Source organism: Sardina pilchardus, chromosome 24 (genome assembly GCF_963854185.1).
Source record: "Sardina pilchardus chromosome 24, fSarPil1.1, whole genome shotgun sequence".
Classification (NCBI taxonomy): Eukaryota; Metazoa; Chordata; class Actinopteri; order Clupeiformes; family Clupeidae; genus Sardina; species Sardina pilchardus.
In genome coordinates this window covers 7,481,014-7,504,285 of record NC_085017.1, presented here as the reverse complement: position 1 = coordinate 7,504,285, position 23,272 = coordinate 7,481,014, and the positions used below count along the sequence as shown (strand labels likewise).

Below are 23,272 nucleotides of genomic sequence, written 5' to 3'. Positions count from 1 at the left end.
TTTTTTTTTTTACAGGTGACCATCACATGACTGTTACATGCACTGCTAATTAAATATACAGTTAGGTACAAAATTATTCATACCCCTGGTAAATATTTACTTAACGTCGATTTCATCTTGACCAATGTTTGTTCTGACTGAAAATGATGCTGTCACATATCAAAAGATTGTGACAATGTGGTGTGGACAAACATATTAGTCAAGAATAAACCAACATTAAATCAGTATTTGCCAGGGGTTTGAATAACTTGTTCTAAACTGAAATACAACCCTAATGTAATATTCAAAATATGAATATTTCTCACTTTTAGTAATATCGGAATATATTATAAAAATTGATTTTAATGCATTTTAGTAGAACACATGTTAAAACATTCCCACCACTGCTCTAGAATGACCACACCTCTGCATCATGCTCACCAACACCTTTGAGAGCTGATATAAAAGTGACTTAACTCGATGCACGACAAATAAGCCTTTAGTCTCCATCAGGACCTTGCCAGAGAAGGATTTTCATACTGCCAAGAGCAGCAGTGGACCAGTGTACAGGCTGCAGTAGTAAATCACTTAATTTGAAGAGAACGAGAAGACGACAAAGAAAAAGAGGAAGCAGAAGGCTGTGGAAACTTTCTGGGAGTTTTAGTGACATTCAGAACTGTACCTGACAGTGTTGAAGATGGCACAGACATCACATCTGTGGTCAAGAGGACTTGTGCAGGTTTTCTTAACAAGTGCAGTGATACTCCTGGTCTCAGGTTGGTTTTCATGCTCTCTTTTTATAATGTAATGTAAGACTGAATTTCTAAAGCAGGAGTTATTCTACATTGCTATAATTCCATCAACTACACAGTTGTTTGTAATGTTTTGGTTAAGGCCATGTTCATTGAATGATCATCACTGTTCGCATTTTGTTATATTTCAGACTCATCCTAAAATGGATTCAATTATTTTTTTTCTCATCAGTCTACACACAAATGCTCCAACAATCCACAAAAAATCAAGTGTTTGAAGTGTTTTGTAAATGCATTTAAAAAAGGAAAAAAATATCGAAGTATTCAGATCCTTTGTTATGACACTTGCAACTGAGCTCTGATGCATCCTACCTCCATCAATGGTCCTTGAGATGCTTCTACAACTTGGATAGGGCCCACTTGAGCTAATAACCATTCTAATGACTCCGAAGCTAATTAGTTAAAGCAGTGGCTGTGTTCGGAATTTTTGCTAAGTACTACATACTGCATACTGGTCAAGTATACACTGTGTACTGCACACTACGCCCCCCACCCCAGTACGCAGTAGCCGTCACCAGCAGCACAGCGTACTAAATCACTGTTTGAAATGGGTGGTAAGTACTAGTCGCATACTGATACTGACGTGAACCTAGCGAGCAGTATGCAGTGTGTGAAAAATTAGATTTTACCAGTATGCAAAAGTTCCCAGGATGTTCTACTAATGGTGGCAAAATCCTCAGTGTAGCCTACCAATGATGCTCACTACTCAGATACTGCATCCCATAATGCATAGCGATTATTTCCAGTTTCAGAAAAATTCAACAACGCTGGCAGACAGCGAAAGGACAAGCCTATGGCAAACCGGAGGCAAAGAATACAAATGTGATTATTGTTTGGGTGTTTTGGTATGGAACGTTTCGTGGCTTCTGTTATTGTGGAAGTTGGCTACTTGTTCATGTGCAAGTGAAATAGCCCAGCTTATCCAAAGTTAACATGAACTAGCTGGCGCTCAATGGAAATGAATGATATTAGAAAGCTAAGTCGCTAAGCATCAAGCTTAGCTCTTGTTAACGTCGTTATTAACATTTACCAGTGTTCGCTTAATTAGCCTATCGTTCTTGGTGTGAACGACCCTCTCCTTAATGTTCTGTATAACTGTCAGAACTCTATTCATAAGTTTAGTCATCACCGCAACAAAGCGTTTAGCCTACCAACTTTGTCAGCATAAATTGGTCGACTAGTCTGTGACCTTTACCATCGCTAGCGTATCTGATGCGCCTGTGGAAAACAGCTGATGGATTAGTAAAATCAAGTGAGCAAGCTTACGGTGACGTTGGTCATTTTAACGCAATGCCGCAATGCATTCTAGAGAGCTCAACGTAGATTTTAATCAATACCATGTTATAGTTAGACTGTGTGTTCTGTTCTGAGTAGCCTATTTAGAGGTAGACTTGGAGAAACTGTCTAAACTAATCAATTTAAAGTGAGCGCAATTACGTCTGATATTTTGGGGAATTCTTCACGTTTATCCCGTTAGTGACACATGCTCAGGCTATAATGATTTGTGTTCGTTGCTAAACGAAGCTAATCTAAATGTGGAGTAGGCTACTGAGCATGTTCCTCCAGTCTAGTTGTGTCCAGATATAGGCTTTTTATACAGTGATGCATCTACAGCCTACAGCAGGCACCGCCACCTACTTGCAAGAAAAACGTCTGGTATTGGCAATTAGTCGAACTAGTCCTCATTCATTTGTATAAGACTGCAGTGGGAAACGAGTTAAGCTGAAATGCATTAAGCATTGCATTTCAATTCTAGCGTTCTTGGAAATTTAGAACATCACAAGTTTGCTTTTGTTTATGTAAAGCACGTTGCATGAAATGGGCTATATAAATAAACTTGACTTGACATGGCAGGAGGATTGTTCTGTTTACTTATCAAATCAGCCAGCTTTTGGGCTACACTGGAGTCTGGACATCTGGAGAAAGCATAGCCTACCCATGAAGAATCTCTGTGTGATGTTTCATATAATATGTTTATGGATAAATAAAATCACCTAAGCTTATTAATCCAGACTCAATTTCGGATATAGCCTAATGGAATTTAAATAACAGAAAAGAATACAATGAATTGATGCAAAAGTTATAAGAGTTAGGCTAAGAGGATGCACAAGCTGTGAAATCAGGTAAGTGCAGTGTTATAAAATTATTGTTGTGCTGCCATCAGAGTGCCAACAATGTTCATAAAACATTTCTCTAGTGTTGATCAGTGGAGAGAGTAGCACTTCTGTGTGTCCTACTGTTTTGATATGTCTTAGGCTACCTCTCTGTGGTGAGAGCCAACAAACAAGCAAGGAGAAGAAGGTCTGCAATACCGATGGTCTTTAATCTCGTTCTTCAGCAGGAATTCAGAGTGATTAGACCAATATGCCTAGAGAAACTAACAATATTGTAGCCCACAGTTGTCTTTTCTTATGAAGGCGTATGCAACCATGGTTAATGGATCAAAAAGGTGTCATTATTGGCAAGACTTGGGTTTGCAACTAAGTGAAATGTGAAATTAAGTAAATGTAACTGTGCTACACTGACAATTGATAATCCCATAATGACCACTGTATGACAGTTACCTTACAAATGACACTAAACATTAAACAAAATACTTTCAATTTAATGATTAAAATGTCTGAACTTTAACATCAAGAAAAACAACAAGTGCACATTCTCTCAGAATGACCCCAGGGGACAATATTGCTAACTGAATGGCAACACTATTCTATCTATTGTCCGTCTCCTCTTTGGAGATGTGGATCTGAAGAACGACTTCTGTCAATGCCCTTGTGGACACACTTGAAGTGGACTGTGATGGAGGCTGGGGGAGAGACTGGAGGTTGTCATCATTCAGTATTGGTTATCCAGTGCCACCTCCTACAGGGTTGTTGCAGAAGCCTTCGATGTTCCCAAGACCACTGTGCATGACGTTGTGCCAGTCCTAGAGATAGAGGTTACATCTTTTACCATCTTAGACACTTTCTTATAAACACTCATTTAAAATCAAATATTAGTAAGGAGAAAATTATTTTCTGCCATTACCACTTTATTTTCCATCGTTAGGCTATACCAGAGCCCTAGACATTCTCTGGTTAGGCTACCCAAATCCGGCTATGATATCACTTATCAAAGAGCAGGCTTAAACTGGGAACTGTTTTGAACCAGGTGCTCATTTCTCAGTAGATACCAAAGCAACTTAGCTATCAAAGATTTTCACATTGCACTTTTGTAAATTAAACTTATTTTTTTAAAGTACGAATAGAGTTCTGTCAGTTATAACTGACAGAACACTTAGGAGATAAGGGCCGTTCACACCAAGAATCAGGGCTGTAGTCAAGACCACCTTTGTCGAGTCCAAGACAAGTCCAAGACCAGGACCGGTCGAGACCAAGTCAAGACCGAGTCCAAAGAGGTTCAAGTCCAAGACAGACCGAGTCCAAAAGACTCGAGTCCGAGTCAAGACCGAGTCCAGGACAGAAAAAAACAACTTGCATGCATGACAGTATAAAGACAATAATTTTGGGTTATTATTAATTTTGCTGATCTAAATACCCACCCAGGATTTGTAAGTATAACCATTTCCCTTAATATCACATAATCTAATTTAAAGAAAACAGAATGATATAAGCTGATACCTTAGTTACAACTGATACAAACACCAATCCACTACTATTACCACTGCTAGGTACTAGTACTGAGCATTTGAGCAACTAAATTACAATAGCTTCACTCCAGACAAAGACAAGAATGACCAGTATTACAGAGTGTACTCCTACTTCCCTTGAATATTATAACATAAGAAAGATGCCTGGACTCGGTCAAGGCCAAGAACCATATTTGGCAAGACCAGTGGCCGAGACCGAGACAAGTCCAAGTCAGATACCAGCGAGTCCGAGACAAGTCCGAGACCATAAAAAACCGGACTCGAGTCCGAGTCCGGACTCGAGTACTACAGCCCTGCCAAGAATGATAACCATAACGATAACTAGGCTATAAATAAACATTGCTCTCGTTAATGTGAATGACGACGTTACCTAGAGGCTAGAAAATCGTCATGCTACTTAGCGACTTAGCAAGCTAACAGGTTTCTACCATTCATTTCCATTGAGCGCCAGTTAGTTTACATTAGCTTTGGTTAAGTTGGGCTATTTATTCACTTGCACATACACAAATACAGCTCTACAGTAATAAAACTTCCACAATAACAGAAGCCACGAAACATTCCATACCAAAACACCCAACTAATACTCACATTTGTGCTCTTCATCTCCGGTTTTTGCCATACTTGTCCCTTCGTTGTCCGCCATTGTTACTGAAATTTTCTGAAGCTGGAAACAATCGCTATGCATTATGGGATGCAGTATCCCATCAGTATAACATCCGGGAAACTTTTGTGTACTGGTAATATTACATTTTCCAAACACTGCATACTATTTGCTACTTCACGTCATTATCAGTATGTGACTAGTATTTAGCACGCAGTTTCGAACACAGCAAGTGGTTCTCAACCTTTTTTGAACAAACGCCCCCCTGACCTCTTGGTGATCCTCTTAACGCCCCCCCCCCCCCCCCCCCCAAAAAAAAAATGACCACTGATAGGCCTACCTGAGTTTTTGGTAAAAAACTGAAACAGAAGTTTCTTACGAGTGATGCAACTATATTGTAGGCCTAGAAAATGAATTAAGTGTACATTCTGTTAGCATTCTTAATATGATTAGGCTAGGCAACATTTATAGTAGGCCTAAGCTAGTAAGTTGTATAAGAAGCTATCAGTGAGTGTTGGCAGCATACTTGAATGCAGTAATTAGGCCTACAACATTTCTTATAGATTTAAGATCCAATAGTCTAGGCTACTTGTGGTCTATTATTTTATTGAACCTACATTTAAAAGCCTCAAGTTGAGAAATAGGCCTAGGCCTACTGTGTTGGGGGGAAAAAAAGCAAAAACACATGGATTGTTTGAAAGGTTTTGTAAATGTATTTAGAAATTCAAACAAATTCAGGCTCACACACACATTTTCTAAAAATCAACCAATCATGTGAACAACTAAATGGCCAATGAAAACGCAGCGGCCGTTCGCGCGCTCAATTAGGCCTAAATAGGCTTTAACTTTGAATAGAAACGGCCATTTGATTCAACGGAAACGAACAGACAGCTCGGCCACCAGCACTGCACCGAAGAAAAAAATAAAACGGCATCAAAAAGCAGAGTATTCTGCCACCTTAATTAATTAGGCTGTTATTTCATTTCAATATATATTTTGTTTTAAAAAAGAGACACATTAGTGTGAACCCTGAGCTTGGTGACTCGCAGCCAATTTTTTCACGTCAGGACACAAGGATGTCAGCTTGAGCCGGAGTGCGCCTGAGGTAACCAAATTGAGACGGCTGCGATATTTCGTCTGCATATGCAGAGCCTGACTGAACCCCTGCTCAACAAGGTATGACGTGGGGAAAGCAAGGAGCAGAAGACGAATCCTCTCCCACAAAACAGGGAAACGCTGACCATGCGTGGCCCACATTACACGCCAGCCACAGGTCCGAAATGTTGCCCTGGCCTCCTCATCGCTTTGGAGGTCGATGAGCGTCTCCTGGAACATGGCCTCGCTCCTCGACACATCCACTTGAAGTGGCTCCATCACCCACTCAGGGACATCCAGTTGGTCGAGGTCCCTAAAACGGATCTCCATGTCCGCCTTCACTGCCCTCAAGTGATCCGTGTAACGCAGCAGGTGGTTGTCGGTCAGCTCATCAACCACCTGAATGTAAGTACAGAAACAGTTAACGATAGGCTATTGAGTTTATTTTTAAGCTGCCCTTGTAAATTAAAATATAGGCTACCTAATAGTAATAATAATGATGATAATAATGATGATAATACTACTACTAATAATAATAGGCTACCTTGGCCAGCTGAGGGAAATTATTGAATTGACGCCTGCTCAAATTTTGTTTGTATAGCTCCAGCTTGGCGATGAAACTGCGGATGGTGGCCTTTGAGCTTGAGCGACACTTCGTTCATCTTCCCGAAAAAATCTGCCAGGTAGAAGATGTCACTGCGACAGGACCACAGCGTGTCCCGTAGAGCTGCGTCGGCACCGGCAAGAAACTCCAGGACAGTTGTGAACAACTCACACAGCCTACCCAGACAATTGCCCTTGGACAACCAGCGCACCTCGGTGTGGAGCAGCAAGCGCTGAAACGCCTCGTCATTCTCCCCGCAAAGCTGCCTGAAGATCCGGTCGTTCAGAGCATGGGCCTTGATTTTATTTATGGCCTTGACAGCGGTGTTCAGGGACTGGTGGAGAGAGGGGCTTAGATTTTTGGCCACTAAATTGTGACGGTGCAACATGCAGTGCACTGTTAACTCATGCGGCACACGCTCTTTTAACAATGTTGCGAAGCCACGGTACCTGCCAACCATAGCGGGAGCTCCATCTGTGGCACAGGCGAGGATGTTGCCTATCGGAATGGAGTTCTCCTGCAGGTAGTCACTCAGGGCCCTGAATATCGTCTCCCCTCGTGTGTCAGTGGAGAGATATTTTGCAAACAGAACGTCCTCCGCCACATCTCTCTCTGACATATAGCGCACATATGCCATCAACAGGACATTGTTGTCCCTGGTTGTGGTTTCATCCAGCTGCACACTAAATGAATGTTGACGCAGTGTGGCACACAACTGCTGCTCCGTATCCAGCGCCATCTCTTTGATTCTTCGTGCCACACTGTCGTTACTCAGCGGGATGGCCTGCATCACCGGCGACGGGTCTCTCTCCATGACAGTGGAGATGGCCTCTTTAATCGCCGGGATAACCAACTTCTCCCCCACTGTAAATGCCAACCCAGACTTCGCGATCAGGAGAGAGATATTATAGGAGGCCACTAACCCACTCTCAGCCTGATTTGCCTTCCTAGCGAACACCTTGGCGATGGACTGTTTCGCGAGTTGATCCTTGAGGACCTGGAAATAGGCAGCATCTTTGGACGCTTTATCGGGGTGAATTTTAGATAGGTGCTCCTTTAGACGAGACGGTTTCATCGCCTCATTAGAGAAAACCTGCTGGCAAAGCAGGCACATCGGGAGCTGGATGTTCGTGGGCGAGGGAATAAAGCCATATCTAATGTACTCAACACTATACTGTCTGCACTTCTTCTTGTTTTCCGCCATGATGTTTGAATGTGTTTTGATGTCAACATTTTATTACGTAATTGTGCTTGTGTACATTTTGATTGGACATATTACTATTAAACCGCGAAGCAGAGTTCGAAGGCTGCTGTCAAAGTGGTAGAACGCTACTGAGGGCTTTGACAGCACACAGCCGCCTCCGAACTCAGGTTTGTTTATAGACGTTGCTATGGAGATCATTTGCCGGTAGCTAGCCTAGAAGGACCAAGACAAGTCAGAGTGGGTTAGCCTACGAGCTACTAAGATATTAATTCAATAATTTGCACGAAGACATCGTTTTATTTAAAATTCAACTGCACATTGTATGTGTTGTCAGATGCTTAAACGTTGTGATAAACAACAGCGATCAACGCCCCCCATTTGTGTCCGAGCGCCCCCCTCTCGGCTGCCTCGTTCACATCGCCCCCCAACACTGTCCAAACGCCCCCTGGGGGGCGGTACCGCCCCCGTTGAGAAACCCTAAGTTAAAGGAACACTTCACCGTTTTTTGTTTTCTTTTCATATTAAACTACTCCCTCAACTAAGACGAGTTGATACATACCTCTCACGTTTCAATGCATGCACTCACTGGCGCGCGGCGCTACTTTGATAGCACTTCGCTAGCCCAGTTCATTCATTAGGATCCAAACAGAGATGAAGTTAGAAGCGACCAAACACCTCCATGTTTTATGTTTATGTTGTGTGGAGGAACACTTGGGAGCACTTGGGAGTCGAAGTGCTTCGTGTTATTCCTCCACACAACATAGTTATCCCTCTTACCCGCTCAGAAATGCACCACATTTTATTTTGTCTCACCATACTTGGTCATGTGACTACTTGTATTACTGTATTTCAATAGGGAAAACATGGAGATGTTTAGTTGTTTCTAAATTCATCTCTGTTGGATCCTAATGAATGAACTGGGCCAGCTAAGTGCTATCAAAGTGCACACATTGAAATGTGAGAGGTATGTATCAACTCTTCCTGGTTAAGGGAATAACAACGTAGTTTAATATGAAAAAACAGTGAAGTGGTCCTTTAATCAACTGTGAAGGAAATGAGATCTTATGAAATCACTCTTTTGTTGAATCCCTTCCAGCCACAGAACCTAATGGACGGATCCCGGCAGCTTTTTTACTGTCCACAGAGATCACCAACCTTCCTTTCAATGACTCCCTCCTCCATCCAGGCAGTAGTTACTACAATCACCTGAGGTCCTTGGTTGATGATGCGGTGAGAGGAAATTACATGGTGCTGATGTGTGGCATTCTTAAAAATAAATATTTGCCAACTGGTGTGGCAGAAGGAACCAATTTATCTATTCAGATATGAGTCCAGTTTTTTTATGTGACACACACACACACACACACACACACACACACAGTTGCCTCACGATAATTTATGGATGATTGTGAACATTCTAATCTGTTATGTGCAGTGGAAGCAAGCCTACTTTTCCACATTTGGCTCAAAACAACATTATTTGGGAATTGCAGACATGAATTTCAGGTAAGCATTCATTCATACCAAGTCAGTCTGATATACTGTAAACACTTTTACATATCCTCCTTACTGGCAAGAACATCTTAGCATTTTTAATCTGATAATGTCCATCTTATGCTCTTCTCTTGAAGGAAAGGTCAACTGATTAATGTGATGACAATTATTAATTTCAACTGTACCAACAAGTACAGCAGTGTGCTGTACCAGAACTGTACCAACTACAACGTCCACTTGCTAAGATACATATTCATAAACTATATGGCCCTTACAACTAGTGTAACCAAATACTTCACAATTAACTCTAACAAAACATTCGGTAAGGGCTTTTTAATTTTCCTGATATGTTTAATACGAAATCTTTGTCATAATTATGTAATTATCTTGTAACTAGATGTACCACAAAGTGGTACAAAGTATGACCGCCGCTCAGTCCTGCACATTCTTTCCGCAAAAAAACTGCGTTTTCATCTTCTACTCCATCCCCTACTGCAACTTTCATGTATGTAAATGAGTGTGTGCATATGCGCTTGCATTTGTGTATGTGTGCTTCTTTGTTGGTGAGTTTTTTCGCTTGTGAGTGTGTGTCGTGGGGGTAATGAATGTGTGTGTGTGTGCCTCTGCTTGCCTAGCCTGAGTCCGCCTTCCTACGTACTTCAGCTCAGTTGTCATTTCCCTTCAGTACATCGTCTGATAGTGCGTTCATGCAGCTCGGAACCTCGGAGGACCCGCCTTTAAAAAGTCCCGACCTCCGAAAAAAGTGTGTTCATGAGATCAGTTCGGAAAATGAATACAGGAAATGCATAAATACGTTATTACAACTGCTTAGTTTGGTTGAGCAAGAAGAAAATTGTCTTGGGCGAGTGTTTCTGACTGTGCTGTTAATTTAGTGACAACTTACCTTGCCTATTCGTAATGACAGTGAAATTCACCTCTTGTGTTGTTGCAAGGGAGGCCGTTGTGGTTGGAGAATATGACAGTGACGTCAAGTCGGACACCTCGGGGCACAAAACGTCCGCAGGAGTCTCCGAGCAAAAAATCCAACCCGACCTAGCGTTCATGTCATTTTTCCGCTATCGGAGGTCAGAAATCTCCGAAGGTCCGATGTGCATGAACGCACTATCAGTCTGTGGTATATTCGTGGGAGTTTCTCAAGACAAAAATGTGCGGGTCCAATCACCTGAATCACCAATCAGCTGAGAACAATGCCGTTGAGGTTGTGCGCTAGTTTGAGGATATCACATTACAACCAAACGTTAGCGATTGGCTATGGCAGATCTGAGTGGCTCTGGGCAGATCCAATAGCTTTAAACATCAACAGAGTATCCTCATTCAAGGAAGTTCACGCTTGGCAATGGAAAGTGGCCAGACTCCCTGTACATTATTAATGTATGAGAGTTTGGTAGGACCAAGCTACTGCAGACACCTGCAAACGTAAAACGAGAAAACAGCAAAGAAATCACCAAACCTGCATAGTTTCTCTTTAACTGTAAGGATCCTGTCCTGTCTTGCTTTCCCTGTCTTGCGTTTTTTCTATCGTGTCTGCTCTTCTTGTGTCTTTCTGTTTGCTTTGTTACTTCCTGTGTCCTGTTCCATGTGCTCAAAGATCGTATACTATAGTTACGGCTTTATAAACCGTCTCTGATGTGCTCCTTAGCTTACCCTCTCCATGTGCTCCTGTCTTGTCTCCGCCCCTCACCTGTCTTCAATCATTAGTCCTGTTAATCCCTTGTTAAGTTCACCTGTACCCAGAGCGGTAGATAAAAAAGAGTGGCGACACTCCCATAGACCTCCATGGGAAAAAATGGCAGCGCCTTTTCCAAGCTGTTTCTTCGTTATGGGGCTTTTGGAACTATTTACAGCCAAACTCTTGGTCAGTAGTCAATGAGTTAATTGATTACACCTTTCAGCATCCAGAAGTACATCCCACCCTCCTGCGATTCAGCACAGGTTTTTTGGAACTTTTGATCGAGTGGTAACATCAAAGAGTGTCGCAACTCTCTCTTTCTATGGCTCTGCCTATTTGTTGTTTCAGTGTCGACACCTACCTCTCATTCCCCTGTATATTTAAGTCATCTGTCCTCCCCCAGTCTTTCTAAGATTCCAAGATTCCTTGTTTGCCTCCTCTTGTCTCTTGTCTTGCCTTGCACTCTCTCCCTTGCAACAACCGTGACATTAACCATAAATTGTAGTTAAATGTGTAAACAGAACATTTGTTGATAATCTGCGCATCTGCAAATACTAGATAGCCTTTGGGCCAACTCTCCAAGTAAAATATTGGGAGCACCACTTGTTCTCACTACGTGGTTGCCACCTCACCAAAGCTTGTTCATGGTGCCCAATTGTACATTGTCGTTTCAAATTAGGCTATTGAATCCAAGAAAGATGTCAAAGTGCTAAAAGATCTCTTTATGCTTTACCAGTGGAAAGTTTCATACCCACCACCACCACCACCACCAGCACCACCACTACCACCACCAGGTCTCCTAGCACCTACATCTCCAGCAGTGAGCCAGCCTCTACTACTTCTCATTAACTGAGCAATGACAGGCAGCAGTAGTAGCCTTTAGTAGTAGTAGCCTTTATTGTCATTGTACAAGTACAACAAAATGGTTGTAATATATTAATAAATATATTTAGGAGAAAAGCATACTTCTATAGCTGTGCTGTTTTGTGTTTGTATTGCTCTTGAATCCAAGAGCGATGTCTAAATGCTGAAAGATCTCTGCTTTGTCAGTGACCAAAACCACCATACCCACCACCAGCACCACTACTACCACCACCAGCACCACTACCACCAGCAGGTCTCCCAGCACCTACAGCACCAGAAGGGCTTCAAGCTCCAACAGTGAGCCAACCTCCACTTCTTCTCATTCACTGAGCACTGACAGAAAGGAAACAGACAGCACCACCACCTCTTCATCCACTACTAACCACACTACACCTTCACAACATCACACAACAGGTGAGCTCAGCAGCAGCAATGGCAGACCAACGACCTCAGTGTTCAGGAACTACAGGAAGACTGATTGTTTGACTTGTTTCTATTCCTAGGGATATCACAAAAGTAATTTCCATTGTGGCCCTCATATTTCAACTGAGGTCCTCAAGTGATCACCATGTTCAGGATTTCAGTACATTGCCCGATGCGGGCTTAATTTTGCAGAGCATTTAGAACACTCCTCATGGGCCATTCTCCCCACAGTAACTCAAGGTTAAGTTGGTCTTACTCAAGGGTACGATGGTGGAAGTCAGGAGATGAATCCACAACTTTCCTGGCTACTGAGGCAGTGGTAGCATAATGGTTAAGGACTGGAGCCGGGCTTGTAGTACTTTGAAAAGTTGTGGGTTCAATTCCCAGCTTCCACCGTTGTGCCCTTGAGCAAGGTACTTAACCAAAGTCCTTTCAGTAAGTCTCTCCACTCGGCAACCATATTGCAAAATTTTTTGGGCTCTTATCGGGCATCCATTTTGTGCGCAATGCTTCATGAGATCACACACCACGATTGGCACAATGTACAGTATTCACAACACACCACGATTGGCACAATGTATTGACATAGAAACTTTTTTGTCGCAGAAGTGCCATGCGTAGACTGCCATATTGGCGTTACAAACTGACCCCATGCATTTCTATGGAGTGCTGAGGCCACTGGAAAGCCTCTGACTAATAAATGTGCACGTGCAAATGCAGCTCCTTTGTTAATACCACCTCCTCCTCTGGATCCTGTTCTATCTGTGTGCAGATTGGACCTCTACACCCAACAGGGTCCATTCCGACCCACCAGAGCCCACAACCTCCAGCATCTCCAAACACACCCCTGCTCATCAGGAAGGGTCCACCACCACTCCATCTGACAGTACGGGGACCACTCCATACCCACTCTGGCCTTACTGGCTGGACTGGGTGCCAGGGTGGGGTATCGCTCTGCTTGTACTGGCCTCTCTCATCCTCCTGCTTCTCATCATTCTGATAGTCCTGCTGGTAAGACCATCATGCTCTAAAGAAGAAAATAGAAAAACAACAAACACACCAAACAAATACCCAATAACCTCATCTCCCACAAAAAACATTTCAACATCATTGCCAATCTGTTTTATAAAACTGTGAAGCTAATGTCTAATTATGACTTCATTTCTTTCATGTTGACTTGTTATCCTTACAGTCTCACTGTAATATTTCTCCACACATTATTGATGTTTCTTCAGCTGCTCCGTTGGTGTTGTATGGATGAACCTGAGATGGAACCTCAACCCAGATTTGATCCGTACACACATGAGCCACATCATGTATCCCAAACTCCACCCAAAACACCCATCCTCAGACATATGGTGAGAGAAATGAGTAGCCTACATGAACACATTTGTTTTAACATTTGGTGTATGATTCAAGAAAGGAGTATTCCTTTTGTCGTGAAGAGTCTAATGCGTTGAATCCGGCATAGCCTTGGACAAAGGCGTCTGCTAAATAGCCATAACCATAACCATAACCATAAGCTTCCGCTCAATTTTCATTTCCCTTCACCATTACGTCTGTGTCTGATCCCATTGAACTCGATTTCTCAGGATGCATTCCATACGGACCAATCAGCAAACAAGGGGGATGGGGGGAGGCGGGTGTTAACGATGACATCGAGCATAAGCACGTTGTAGTCTCTATAGCTGTCAAGACCAAACGTTAGCGATTGGGTAAAATCAGGCCCAACCGTTTCAAACTTCAACAGAGTTCACGCCTCCTGCCTGAAATCGATTCTGAATGGAGTAGGTCCAGACCCTCTGTACAATAGTACGAGGGTTTGTATGACCAGGCTAGTTGAATCCCAAAGTGAGCCCTGAGGACTAAGGACTAAAGACTCACAGACAATTGATCACAGGTTCTAAGTGTGTGAGGCCACATGGTTTCAGATAGGTATTTGGGATTGGGACAGCACTTCACATGTACCTTGGCGATGTTCAGACTGCCAGCCAAAGTCTGGTTTTTAGCCCATCCAGATTGGAATCGGATGACGCTTTTGAAGTCAGTGACAGATCACACGAAATCCGATTTTTGCAAAACAGATCTAAATCACATCCAGGAGGTAGTTTCATATCGCATTCATATCAGATATGGACAGATGCGTCTCAGTCTGAACAGCTTAAAAACTCAGATCGGTTTTGACTGTCCATGACGTGACTTGACACACCTGAAAACCCACCTATTTCGAGTTGTGGAGTTACGTTATAGCTACGTCTTTTGACCATGTCATATTAAAATTTGACTAAACAATACTCAATGCAAATGGAAGTTGCAAGAATCCACATTGTTCTGTTAGGCCTATGTCGTTAAATAATTAAATAGCCTTCCAACAGTTTGAAGCGGAGCTTGCCACAGAGTAGTTTCAATTTCTGTCATGCAAACGGGCACGCGCATGCATGCATTCAATGAACCCTCACGCCCGTTGAAATTCGACATTGGGACAAGCCCTTATACGAATTTTGTGAGAATGCGCACCAAAGACTGTGAGTACGTAGCCTGATTACCATCGACTTTCAAAGGCTCTGCGAGACTTTAGTCTGACCAACAGCCTGTGCTAACACGGTTTCTCCAAACGCTGGTTGACCCGCCTCCTTTAAGTGCCTCGATTTGCTACTGGTCGATGTCAGAAAGCGGTTTGCCAAGTTTAAATTAATAACAACACTCTTTCCGCTGCCTTGAACACGCCTCTACCCAGAGCCAAGGAGCTGCTCAAAGTTGATTGGTTCTCGACCAAAGGGGGCAGTTCCGCAGATTTCGGGAACTCAGAAATCCTTCCCGATTAGCAGTTGACCAGACCAGCGACAGAAACAGCCTGAAGGCGTTACGTCACTGGGAGGGCGTGCCAGGCTAGTGAGTACGGACATTGGGATCAGGGGCCGGTTTCACTAAGATAGACTGTTACTATAACTTAAACTAAGGGTATAGTCAGACTTAGCATAGACGTCTAAATAATAGTGTTGTACAAAGCAGTTAAGACACCGACTATCCTAAGTAGGACTAGATGCAAAGAATTGTGGGTAATTTGGGTATTTTAAGACTCTTTTCAAAACAAAAAACATGGCCGACCGAGTGAACACTAACCACGTAGCTTTTACTCACTCAGAGAAACTGTGCATTTTGGAGGAGTTTAACACGTATAAAGACTTTTTTTGTGTCATGCATAGTGGCTAGTGTGGTTATCGTTGCTGGCTAACGTAACAGATAAATATTTTGCTCCTGTCTTGTCCTACCCGTGTTCTATCCCACTTTACCTATCGAGGCAGCGTAATGTTAGCTGGCTAGGAAGCTAATTACTTCCACTAACCAGCAGTCCGCATGCTCTTTTAATGTGTGTATAACACGTTTGAGGTTGTTTACATTTTATTCGTAGGCAGGAACATACATTGTTGCCTTAATCTAGCCAGGTTAGTTTAAAGCAGACGCTGTTGACTCATAGGACTGAAGCCCTACATTAGCTAGCAATGCTAGCCTGCTTTCAAATGGATAAGCTGACGTAATTTAGCACCTTTTCTGTTGTTATCATGGTGATATAGCCCTTTAGACCCACGTTAGCCTGGGGGTGAGGTGTCTATTTTTTTAAGTCTAAAATTAGATGGTCTTAACTTTTGTGAAACTGGCTTACTTGCATTAGACTGATCTATAAAGAAACACAAGACCTATCTAAGCCATAGACCAGTCTAAACTCCCTTAGTGAAACCGGCTCCAGGCCATGGAATTCAGTTTTTAGCCACATTCTACCAACTTGTCCTCATGAACCTCTTGCACAGATCATTGAGTATGTGCATTTGACCAGAATCAAAGGTAGAATTGTTACACATATTTGCTTTTGATTTATTTTTTGTAATGTCAGCATAAATCAACTCATGCATTAGTATAGGTGTTGTAAACTTATTTTCAATCTTGTCTTTATCTTCATTAACGTATGAAACATGATCTAGCCATTAAGCTGTTTCTTGGAAATTATCACCTTTCTTAATACAAACAGTGCAAATAATTCACTTATCAGGAAACCGTGATTCAGAGTGGACAATAATATCAAATGTGTCCGGTTTTCAAAAGGTTGTGGTTCTTTGAGATAGCATAGATAGCAAAGATATCTATGGGAAGGAACACAATGGAGACTCTCGTCACCTCTTTGTCTTAGCAGTTAAGCTACATGGTTGAAAGGATATAGCCCTCGAACAAATACACTATATTGCCAAAAGTATTGGGTCTCCTGCCTTGACCCCCATATGAACTTCAGTCACATTCTTAATCCATAGGGCTTAATATGACATTTGTCCACCCTTTGCAGCTACTGTATGAACACTTCTCAACTCTTCTGGGAAGGCTTTCCACAAGGTTTAAGAGTGTGTTTATGGGCGTTTTTGACCATTCTTTCTGAAGTGCATTTGTTAAGTCATACACTGATGTTGGATGAGGAGACTGACTCTCAGGGCCGGATGTACTAACGTTTTGCGCCTATTTCAGTCGTAACAGGTGCGTAAAAACATGGGGAGGATATGTAGCTAAATAGGCCGCAATGAGAGAAACGCGCAGACTGCCTGCCGTGGGAGCTGAGAATGGCTATTTGCGTGTTTCCGTGTCATGCATATTAATTCCGGGGCGGATCAGCTGAAAATGGGTGTAACGCGCAAGTACAGGGGAGGAGAGGTGCTAATAGCGATTGATTAGTATTCCGTATGTAAAACAGCGCACGTCTGTTTTGCGTTAAAAAACTTCCGCCTGCTAGAAGCAGATGTAAACCAAATTGTGGTTGACTGTGTCTCTTACAAAAACTTTTTAGAGACAGCTGAATCTGTATTCAGAGCATCAGATTCTTCATTGTAGCCTACTAGGCTATGTCAAAAGCAATCTTAACTTTCGTTTGCCTCTCTAATATTGTTTTGTCTCTTTCACGACATAGCCCACACCTGGCACACTCCTGGCACGGCGCACATTATGCGTGGCCCAATTAGACGACAATTGTTTTTGAATCAGAAAATGTTCCTCTGTCCAGCAACAGTAAAACCATCCACCAAAGCCACTGCGAATGTGAGATAATGCCTCCTACAAATGACCAATTTTAGAGGGATGAAAATTCTGCTTTCAGTGGTGCAGATAACCCCCTAGTGCACCTTTTGGTCTTTAAAACTATTCTACCTAAGCTCTATGGAAACATAAAGCTCATGTTCATATCTTTATCAGGATAATCAGGGTAGAAATGGCAATTTCAGTCATTTTCAGCCATGAATTGTTGGATTTTTGAGGTTCTCTGAGAGGGGCCCCAGAACTCCACAACAAAAAAGAGTTTGGAGGTTTTAAGTATATGGCTGTTCATAGTTCCACATACTTATCACATATACAAAGTATGAGCCGATTTGGCCGACCCCCATCTTCCTACCTCCTGCTGGTTTTGCCTGGTTTTCTCGTGCAATGACTCTTAAGTCATAGCCCTAGTCTGTAGTAAATAGTTCAAGTATTTTTTTTTAAGTGGATTAGTTGAACTCCTAGGCCTACTCTGTCTGTCGCTGCTCGTTGACAACTTTGTATCATGTAAGATCGCTAAACTTTGATTAAAAAAACTTTGATTCATCAAGATGTACAATAGGGTCTAGAAACTCACCATAGCAGGGCTCAATCGGAGGGGTGGGATAAACAGTTGTCTTCAAATTTCCATCTCCACGCAATAGGATAGCGCTAAACGAATGAATCATCTTCTTGTTTTCAAGTAGCAACTTCTGATCGCATCAGTCATAATTATGTTAAGCCCGCCCACCGACTCTATACACAATGTGATTGGTTCGGTCGCTGCCATAGCCCAGCTTCCAAGTCAAACGGAGAGCTACTAGACTACCCTGGCAGCAAATTAGGGGCGTCTAGATTTCTAGGCTAACATGACTGTGTACCAGTGCACAAAGGAGACACAAGGAACAGAGGCACATGGCAAAACAAACAAAGGAACACATGGTACAGGGCACAGAAAGTAACAAAAACTAAATTGGAAAATGATATGTAATTCCACAGTAGGCCTATAAGTGGAAAAGTCAAAGTATAATTCAGGGTCAGTTTTCTACAAAGTTTCGTGCATGTCAATGAATTAATGGAATAAATTGTACAAAGAGAAAACAAATATCAAAGATTAACATCCCAACAAAAATATATACTTAGGCCTAACCTGGGTGAATCTGCTAGAAAATTTGAATTTGCTCTGTATGTCCATCTGGAATTGGAAAGGATTGATGCCTGTTTCCAAATGTTTGCAAAATCCCGGTATTTATATGATATAGCTTTACATTTCTGTATATGATGACAGATAGAGAAAAGCACTCAACAAAGGCAATGGTTCACTGATGGTGACTTAATCTAGACTGAAGTTAAGTAAACAGCTGCACCCTGTATGTACTGTAACAGCTGGCTAGCTGTGTGTGTGGAATGCTAGTATTGCTAGAATGCTAGCACTTCCCGAGGTTCAAGACAACGCAGGTTATATACTGTAGGTAGGACATACAGTATGAACACCCTAGAACGTATTAGCACCCTACATAGGATATATTAGCACGCTGGACATAAACATCCTGTATAGGACATATAAACATGACAAGATTTGTTTATAATTTGATGATATCCCACAGACCCCAGAGAAACCCAGGGGGAACAGAACCGGGATGTATGTGGTGAATCACGGAGTGTGAACATTACAAAAAGAAAGGTAAGCTTTAACACTGTCACAAATACTTAAACCTGCCTGCTTGTTCGTCAATCCGTGACTCAAGAATGGCAGAGTGGTCGTGTTATCTGCACCAATCTTAGTGGCTGTGTCAGTTGTCCGAGGAGTAACTTTTACTAGTGGTGTATGTTTTGGATAAGGATGTCTGTTGTGAGTTGACTAAATTCCTACTCCTCCAGTGATTTTTTTTTTCTTTTTTCTCCCTTTTTTTCCCTAGATAAGCACAACCATTCTGCTCTGGGGCTGAAGAGATCTGAGAATGACTACGAGGTGCCGTCCAAAATAAAAGCTTTATCTGTAATATTGTAGTCTTCATAACACTGTAACACTCAAACTAAGTGATTTCATTGGCATATTGGTTGAGACTGCTTATTTAGTTTGTAAGTAGGCTATAACATTTTGCTTGAATTATGATAAACAGAAAATTAGCCTTTCACTTTTAATAGCCTCACACAATATCTGCAAAAAAACATGACTTAATGTTACTCATGAAATGATTCAGATTCCGGTTAGTCAGTCGAACTTTGATGAACTACATAAGGCTTTGAATGGGGTTACTTTAGCTATGTTTATTCTGCTCTCTTACTATGGCAGTGTAAGTGTAATGAAAGTGTGTGAAGCTCATAAAATTCATGCTGATAAAGGAACACATGATAGAGCTACGAACAAAATTGAGCTCAATTATTGCTGTTTGAAATGGCCAGCAGTGATCTGTATTGACGTTTTGCTCTCTAGTCCTATTTATGGAATCAGTTCCAATGTTTTTCCAATATTATTTTGATTGGTTTTGTTTGTTTATATTTGTTGCTTATGTTTCTCATCAATGCTTAAGTGTATAAACCTATTTAAATCACCTAATATTTATTGTTTATTTAGTATTCTTGTTTTTATATCACAAAAATGGACAATGAATCAATAACATTTTTGCTTGTTCTGAAGTCTGATTGTATCAATGTGAACATCCTAAATAAAAACTTTCCTAGTTACATTGTTCATGTTTTTGTACTTTTTACCTTTATCGTAATAGAATATGAGGAGAGTGACAGGAAGCGAGTGGGAGAGAGAGGTAGGGACGGATATCGGGTAATGGTGCGGATCGCCCTTGAACCTACAGTGTCCATCATCCCCATGGGCACTTGGACCAAAATGTGGTATGGGCACTGTAGCCAAGTCGCCATGGGCACTCGCACCCAAATGTGGTATGTAGCAGGTGTGCCTCACTGCCCCCTCATTCTCACCTAGGCTGCTGTTGTGTTTGTCACCTCTCTCTGGCATCATGAATAAAGATTTGTACACTACCGTATAAGCCTCTCATGCATCCTACCTCTATCAACAAAATATTATTACATGATTTATTAAATGTTACCAATAATTTGTGAACATATTTTACATATAGGCTTATTCACTATGAACAAACCTTGTATAACTGTTTGTACAAATTATTCATTGATGATAATTAACAGGTGTAACTTTACTAATAATGAAAATAGCATTTACTAATAGTTTGTGTCTGGTTTATAATGGGGAAAATATGTCATTTATAATGGTTGTGTCATTATTTATGAGATGTAACTCATGTATTTACAAAAAAATGTTTTGCTATGAACAAACCATTCATAACTTTGTGAACAAATGCTTTACTGATGATAAATTATGCATGAACAATATATTACTAATGATGAACAAACCATTAACTAATATGTAACAAATGCTTAATAAATTATGAATTGTGTGTTGTTAATATAAAGTGTTACCAACGATTTTTGCTCAGTTAACTTCCTTCTTCAAGCTCCGCTTTCATATTTCCTCATCGTCTCATGCAAAGCCATTTGTTGTCTGTGATAACATACATTGATACCGACAACAAACATGACGATAAGACAAAGCAGGCTTCACTATTCATAATTTGCGCCGGGGGCCCCTAGTGGCTGGTGCTTTTGCCCAATTCCCACCACTGCTCTAGAATGACCACACCTCTGCATCTTGTTCCTAGCACCAACCCCTGCGAGAGCTGATAATAAAAGTGACTTAACTCGATGCATGACAAATTAGCCTTTAGTCTCCATCAGGACCTTGCCAGAGAGGGATTTTCATACTGTCAAGAGTAGACACCAGTGCACCAGTGTACAGGCTGCTGTAGTAAATCCATTTATTTGAAGAGTTAAGGTAGAACGAGAAGAAGACAAAGAAATAGAGGAGGCAGAAGAAGAAGGCTGTGGAAACCTTCTGGGAGTTTTAGTGACATTCAGAGCTGCAACAGTGTTGAAGATGGTACACACATCACATCTGTGGTCAAGGGTTTTCTTAACAAGTGCAGTGATACTCCTGGTCTCAGGTGGGTTTTCTAAGCTGGTCATGCTCTCTTCTCGTCTACATGTAATGCTGTTAATGGATATTTTAATGCCTAAGACTGAATTTATACAGCAGGAGTTATTCCACATTGCTATAATTCCATTATCTATATACACAGTTGTTTATGTTTGGTCAAGGTCATGTTTATTGAATTATCAAAACAGTTATAAAGGCTGAATCTTTATTCGACAAGTCATCTGTACAGTGTATAAGGAGAATATTCAAATAACACATTATCCACTTCATATTACTTAACAACATCAGGGGTTCACTTTTGATTGGCATTGGGATTGTTGTTCCTCATCATCTACAATTTATTGTACGGTGCAACCGTAATGTCTTCAGACCCTTTCAAGTTTTCCACATTTTGTTATGTTTCAGACTCATCTTTGATTTTTTTGTTTTTTTTTTGTTCAGTCTACCTGCAAATGCTCCAACAATCCACAAACAAATCAAGTGTTTTGAGTGATTTGTTAATTTATTTAAAAAAAAAAAAAAAAAAACGATAGAACAATAGAAGTATTCAGACCTTTTGTTATGACACTTGCAATTGAGCTCTGATGCATCCTACATCTATCAATGGTCCTTGAGATGCGTCTACAACTTGGTTAGAGTCCACTTGTGCCTAAATTCATTCATTGGCCATTATTAGGAGAGGCAGACATCTCCTTATAAGGTCTCATAGTTGATGTCAGAGTGAAAACCAAGCAACAAGGTCGAACATAGGGCCCTGAGAACATAGGGAGAGCCTGTGACCTGCGATACATGGTTGTGTGAAGACACAGATCTGGGGAAGGATACAAAAACATTCTGCAGTATTGAAAGTGCCCAAGAGCACAGTAGGTTCCATCATTCTCAAATGTAAAAGTTTGGAACAACCAACAGAAAATAAAACGAGAAAAAAAAAGTTGACAACAATAAACTGCACTGATGTGCTGAGCGGCGGTCATATTTTGTACCGCTTAGCAGTACAGCTGATTATTATGGCAGACGCTAGTGTACTGGTCTTATCGTGATTGTCAAAAGCTGTTTGTTTTTTTTCTCGCGTCATCTACTTCCTGAATTTTTGGTCAACGATTCCCGGGACACCGGGGCATATGAGACTTGGTGGGCATGTAGCCCCAGTAGACTTTCACTGAAAAATGTTGTTTGGTCCCAGGGCTGCACTGCAAGAGTTGGAGATACAGTGTATACATTGCACAAATAGGAGATACAGACAAGTTGACACAAAAGTTGTCCTAAACACAAACACTGGTTGGTCAGCTCAGTGTTCCCACATGACACAAGAAGGCTTCAAATTAATTAAAAAGATGAGACGCCATGTTGAATTGAGTGGTTTTGCACATTCATCATTTCAACCAGGGCCTGTGAACTTACTTTAAAACTGATATCGAGCAACTAAATTAAACCAAAATGGAAGTTTATTATGGGGCATGTTCTGCTATGTGTTAACCAGTGATAATGGGGAGGAAAGGAGACCTTATGAAATCACTCTTTTGTTGAATCTCCTCCAGCCTCACAACCTGATGGACGGATCCGCACACAACGGGCAGTAGCTATGCCTACTTATTTATTGACCACAGAGATCACCAATCTTCCTTTCAATGACTCTCTCCTCCATCCCGGCAGCAATGACTACAATAACCTGAAGTCCTCGGTTGATGATGTGGTAAGAGGAAATGACAGTATATATGGTGCTGATGTGTAGCATAAGCATTCCTCTAGAAAAAAATTATCTTGACCAACTGGTGTGG

The 23,272-nt window shown here is 41.6% G+C and overlaps 2 protein-coding genes across 5 annotated transcripts; one reads left to right on the top strand and one right to left on the bottom strand.

Moving 5' to 3' along the window:
* Positions 1-704: 704 nt before the first annotated feature.
* On the top strand, positions 705-20,057 carry LOC134072888 (uncharacterized). 4 transcript variants are annotated; one of them, XM_062529768.1, is made up of 9 exons: positions 705-755; positions 9,041-9,174; positions 9,380-9,450; positions 11,865-11,948; positions 12,179-12,289; positions 13,188-13,426; positions 13,651-13,773; positions 19,072-19,148; positions 19,384-20,057. In XM_062529768.1, coding segments are annotated over exons 4-8 (534 nt in total). In that variant the 5' UTR covers positions 705-755; positions 9,041-9,174; positions 9,380-9,450; positions 11,865-11,947; the 3' UTR covers positions 19,132-19,148; positions 19,384-20,057. The 4 variants fall into 4 exon arrangements, with proteins under 4 accessions (XP_062385752.1, XP_062385749.1, XP_062385750.1 ...); XM_062529765.1 differs by having other exon boundaries at positions 12,179-12,406; XM_062529766.1 differs by lacking the exon at positions 705-755 and having other exon boundaries at positions 8,997-9,174; positions 12,179-12,406.
* LOC134073123 (zinc finger BED domain-containing protein 5-like) lies at positions 6,795-7,944 on the bottom strand. Its single transcript, XM_062530106.1, has 2 exons — positions 6,876-7,944; positions 6,795-6,832 (listed from the first exon to the last, which is right to left on the bottom strand). The coding sequence occupies exons 1-2, from the start codon at positions 7,942-7,944 to the stop codon at positions 6,795-6,797; spliced, it is 1,107 nt and encodes a 368-aa protein (XP_062386090.1).
* Positions 20,058-23,272: the final 3,215 nt, after the last annotated feature.

What these genes read in the sequence shown, in the direction of transcription:
- LOC134073123 (XM_062530106.1), bottom strand. Translation starts at nt 7,944, where the DNA reads ATGGCGGAAAACAAGAAGAAGTGCAGACAGTATAGTGTTGAGTACATT. An exon ending in TGTCCTGGAGTTTCTTGCCG is followed by an intron (nt 6,833 to 6,875) that starts GTGCCGACGCAG and finishes GTCCTGTCGCAG; the next exon opens with TGACATCTTCTACCTGGCAG.
- LOC134072888 (XM_062529765.1), top strand. An exon ending in TTCACAACATCACACAACAG is followed by an intron (nt 12,407 to 13,187) that starts GTGAGCTCAGCA and finishes ATCTGTGTGCAG; the next exon opens with ATTGGACCTCTACACCCAAC. An exon ending in TCATTCTGATAGTCCTGCTG is followed by an intron (nt 13,427 to 13,650) that starts GTAAGACCATCA and finishes ATGTTTCTTCAG; the next exon opens with CTGCTCCGTTGGTGTTGTAT.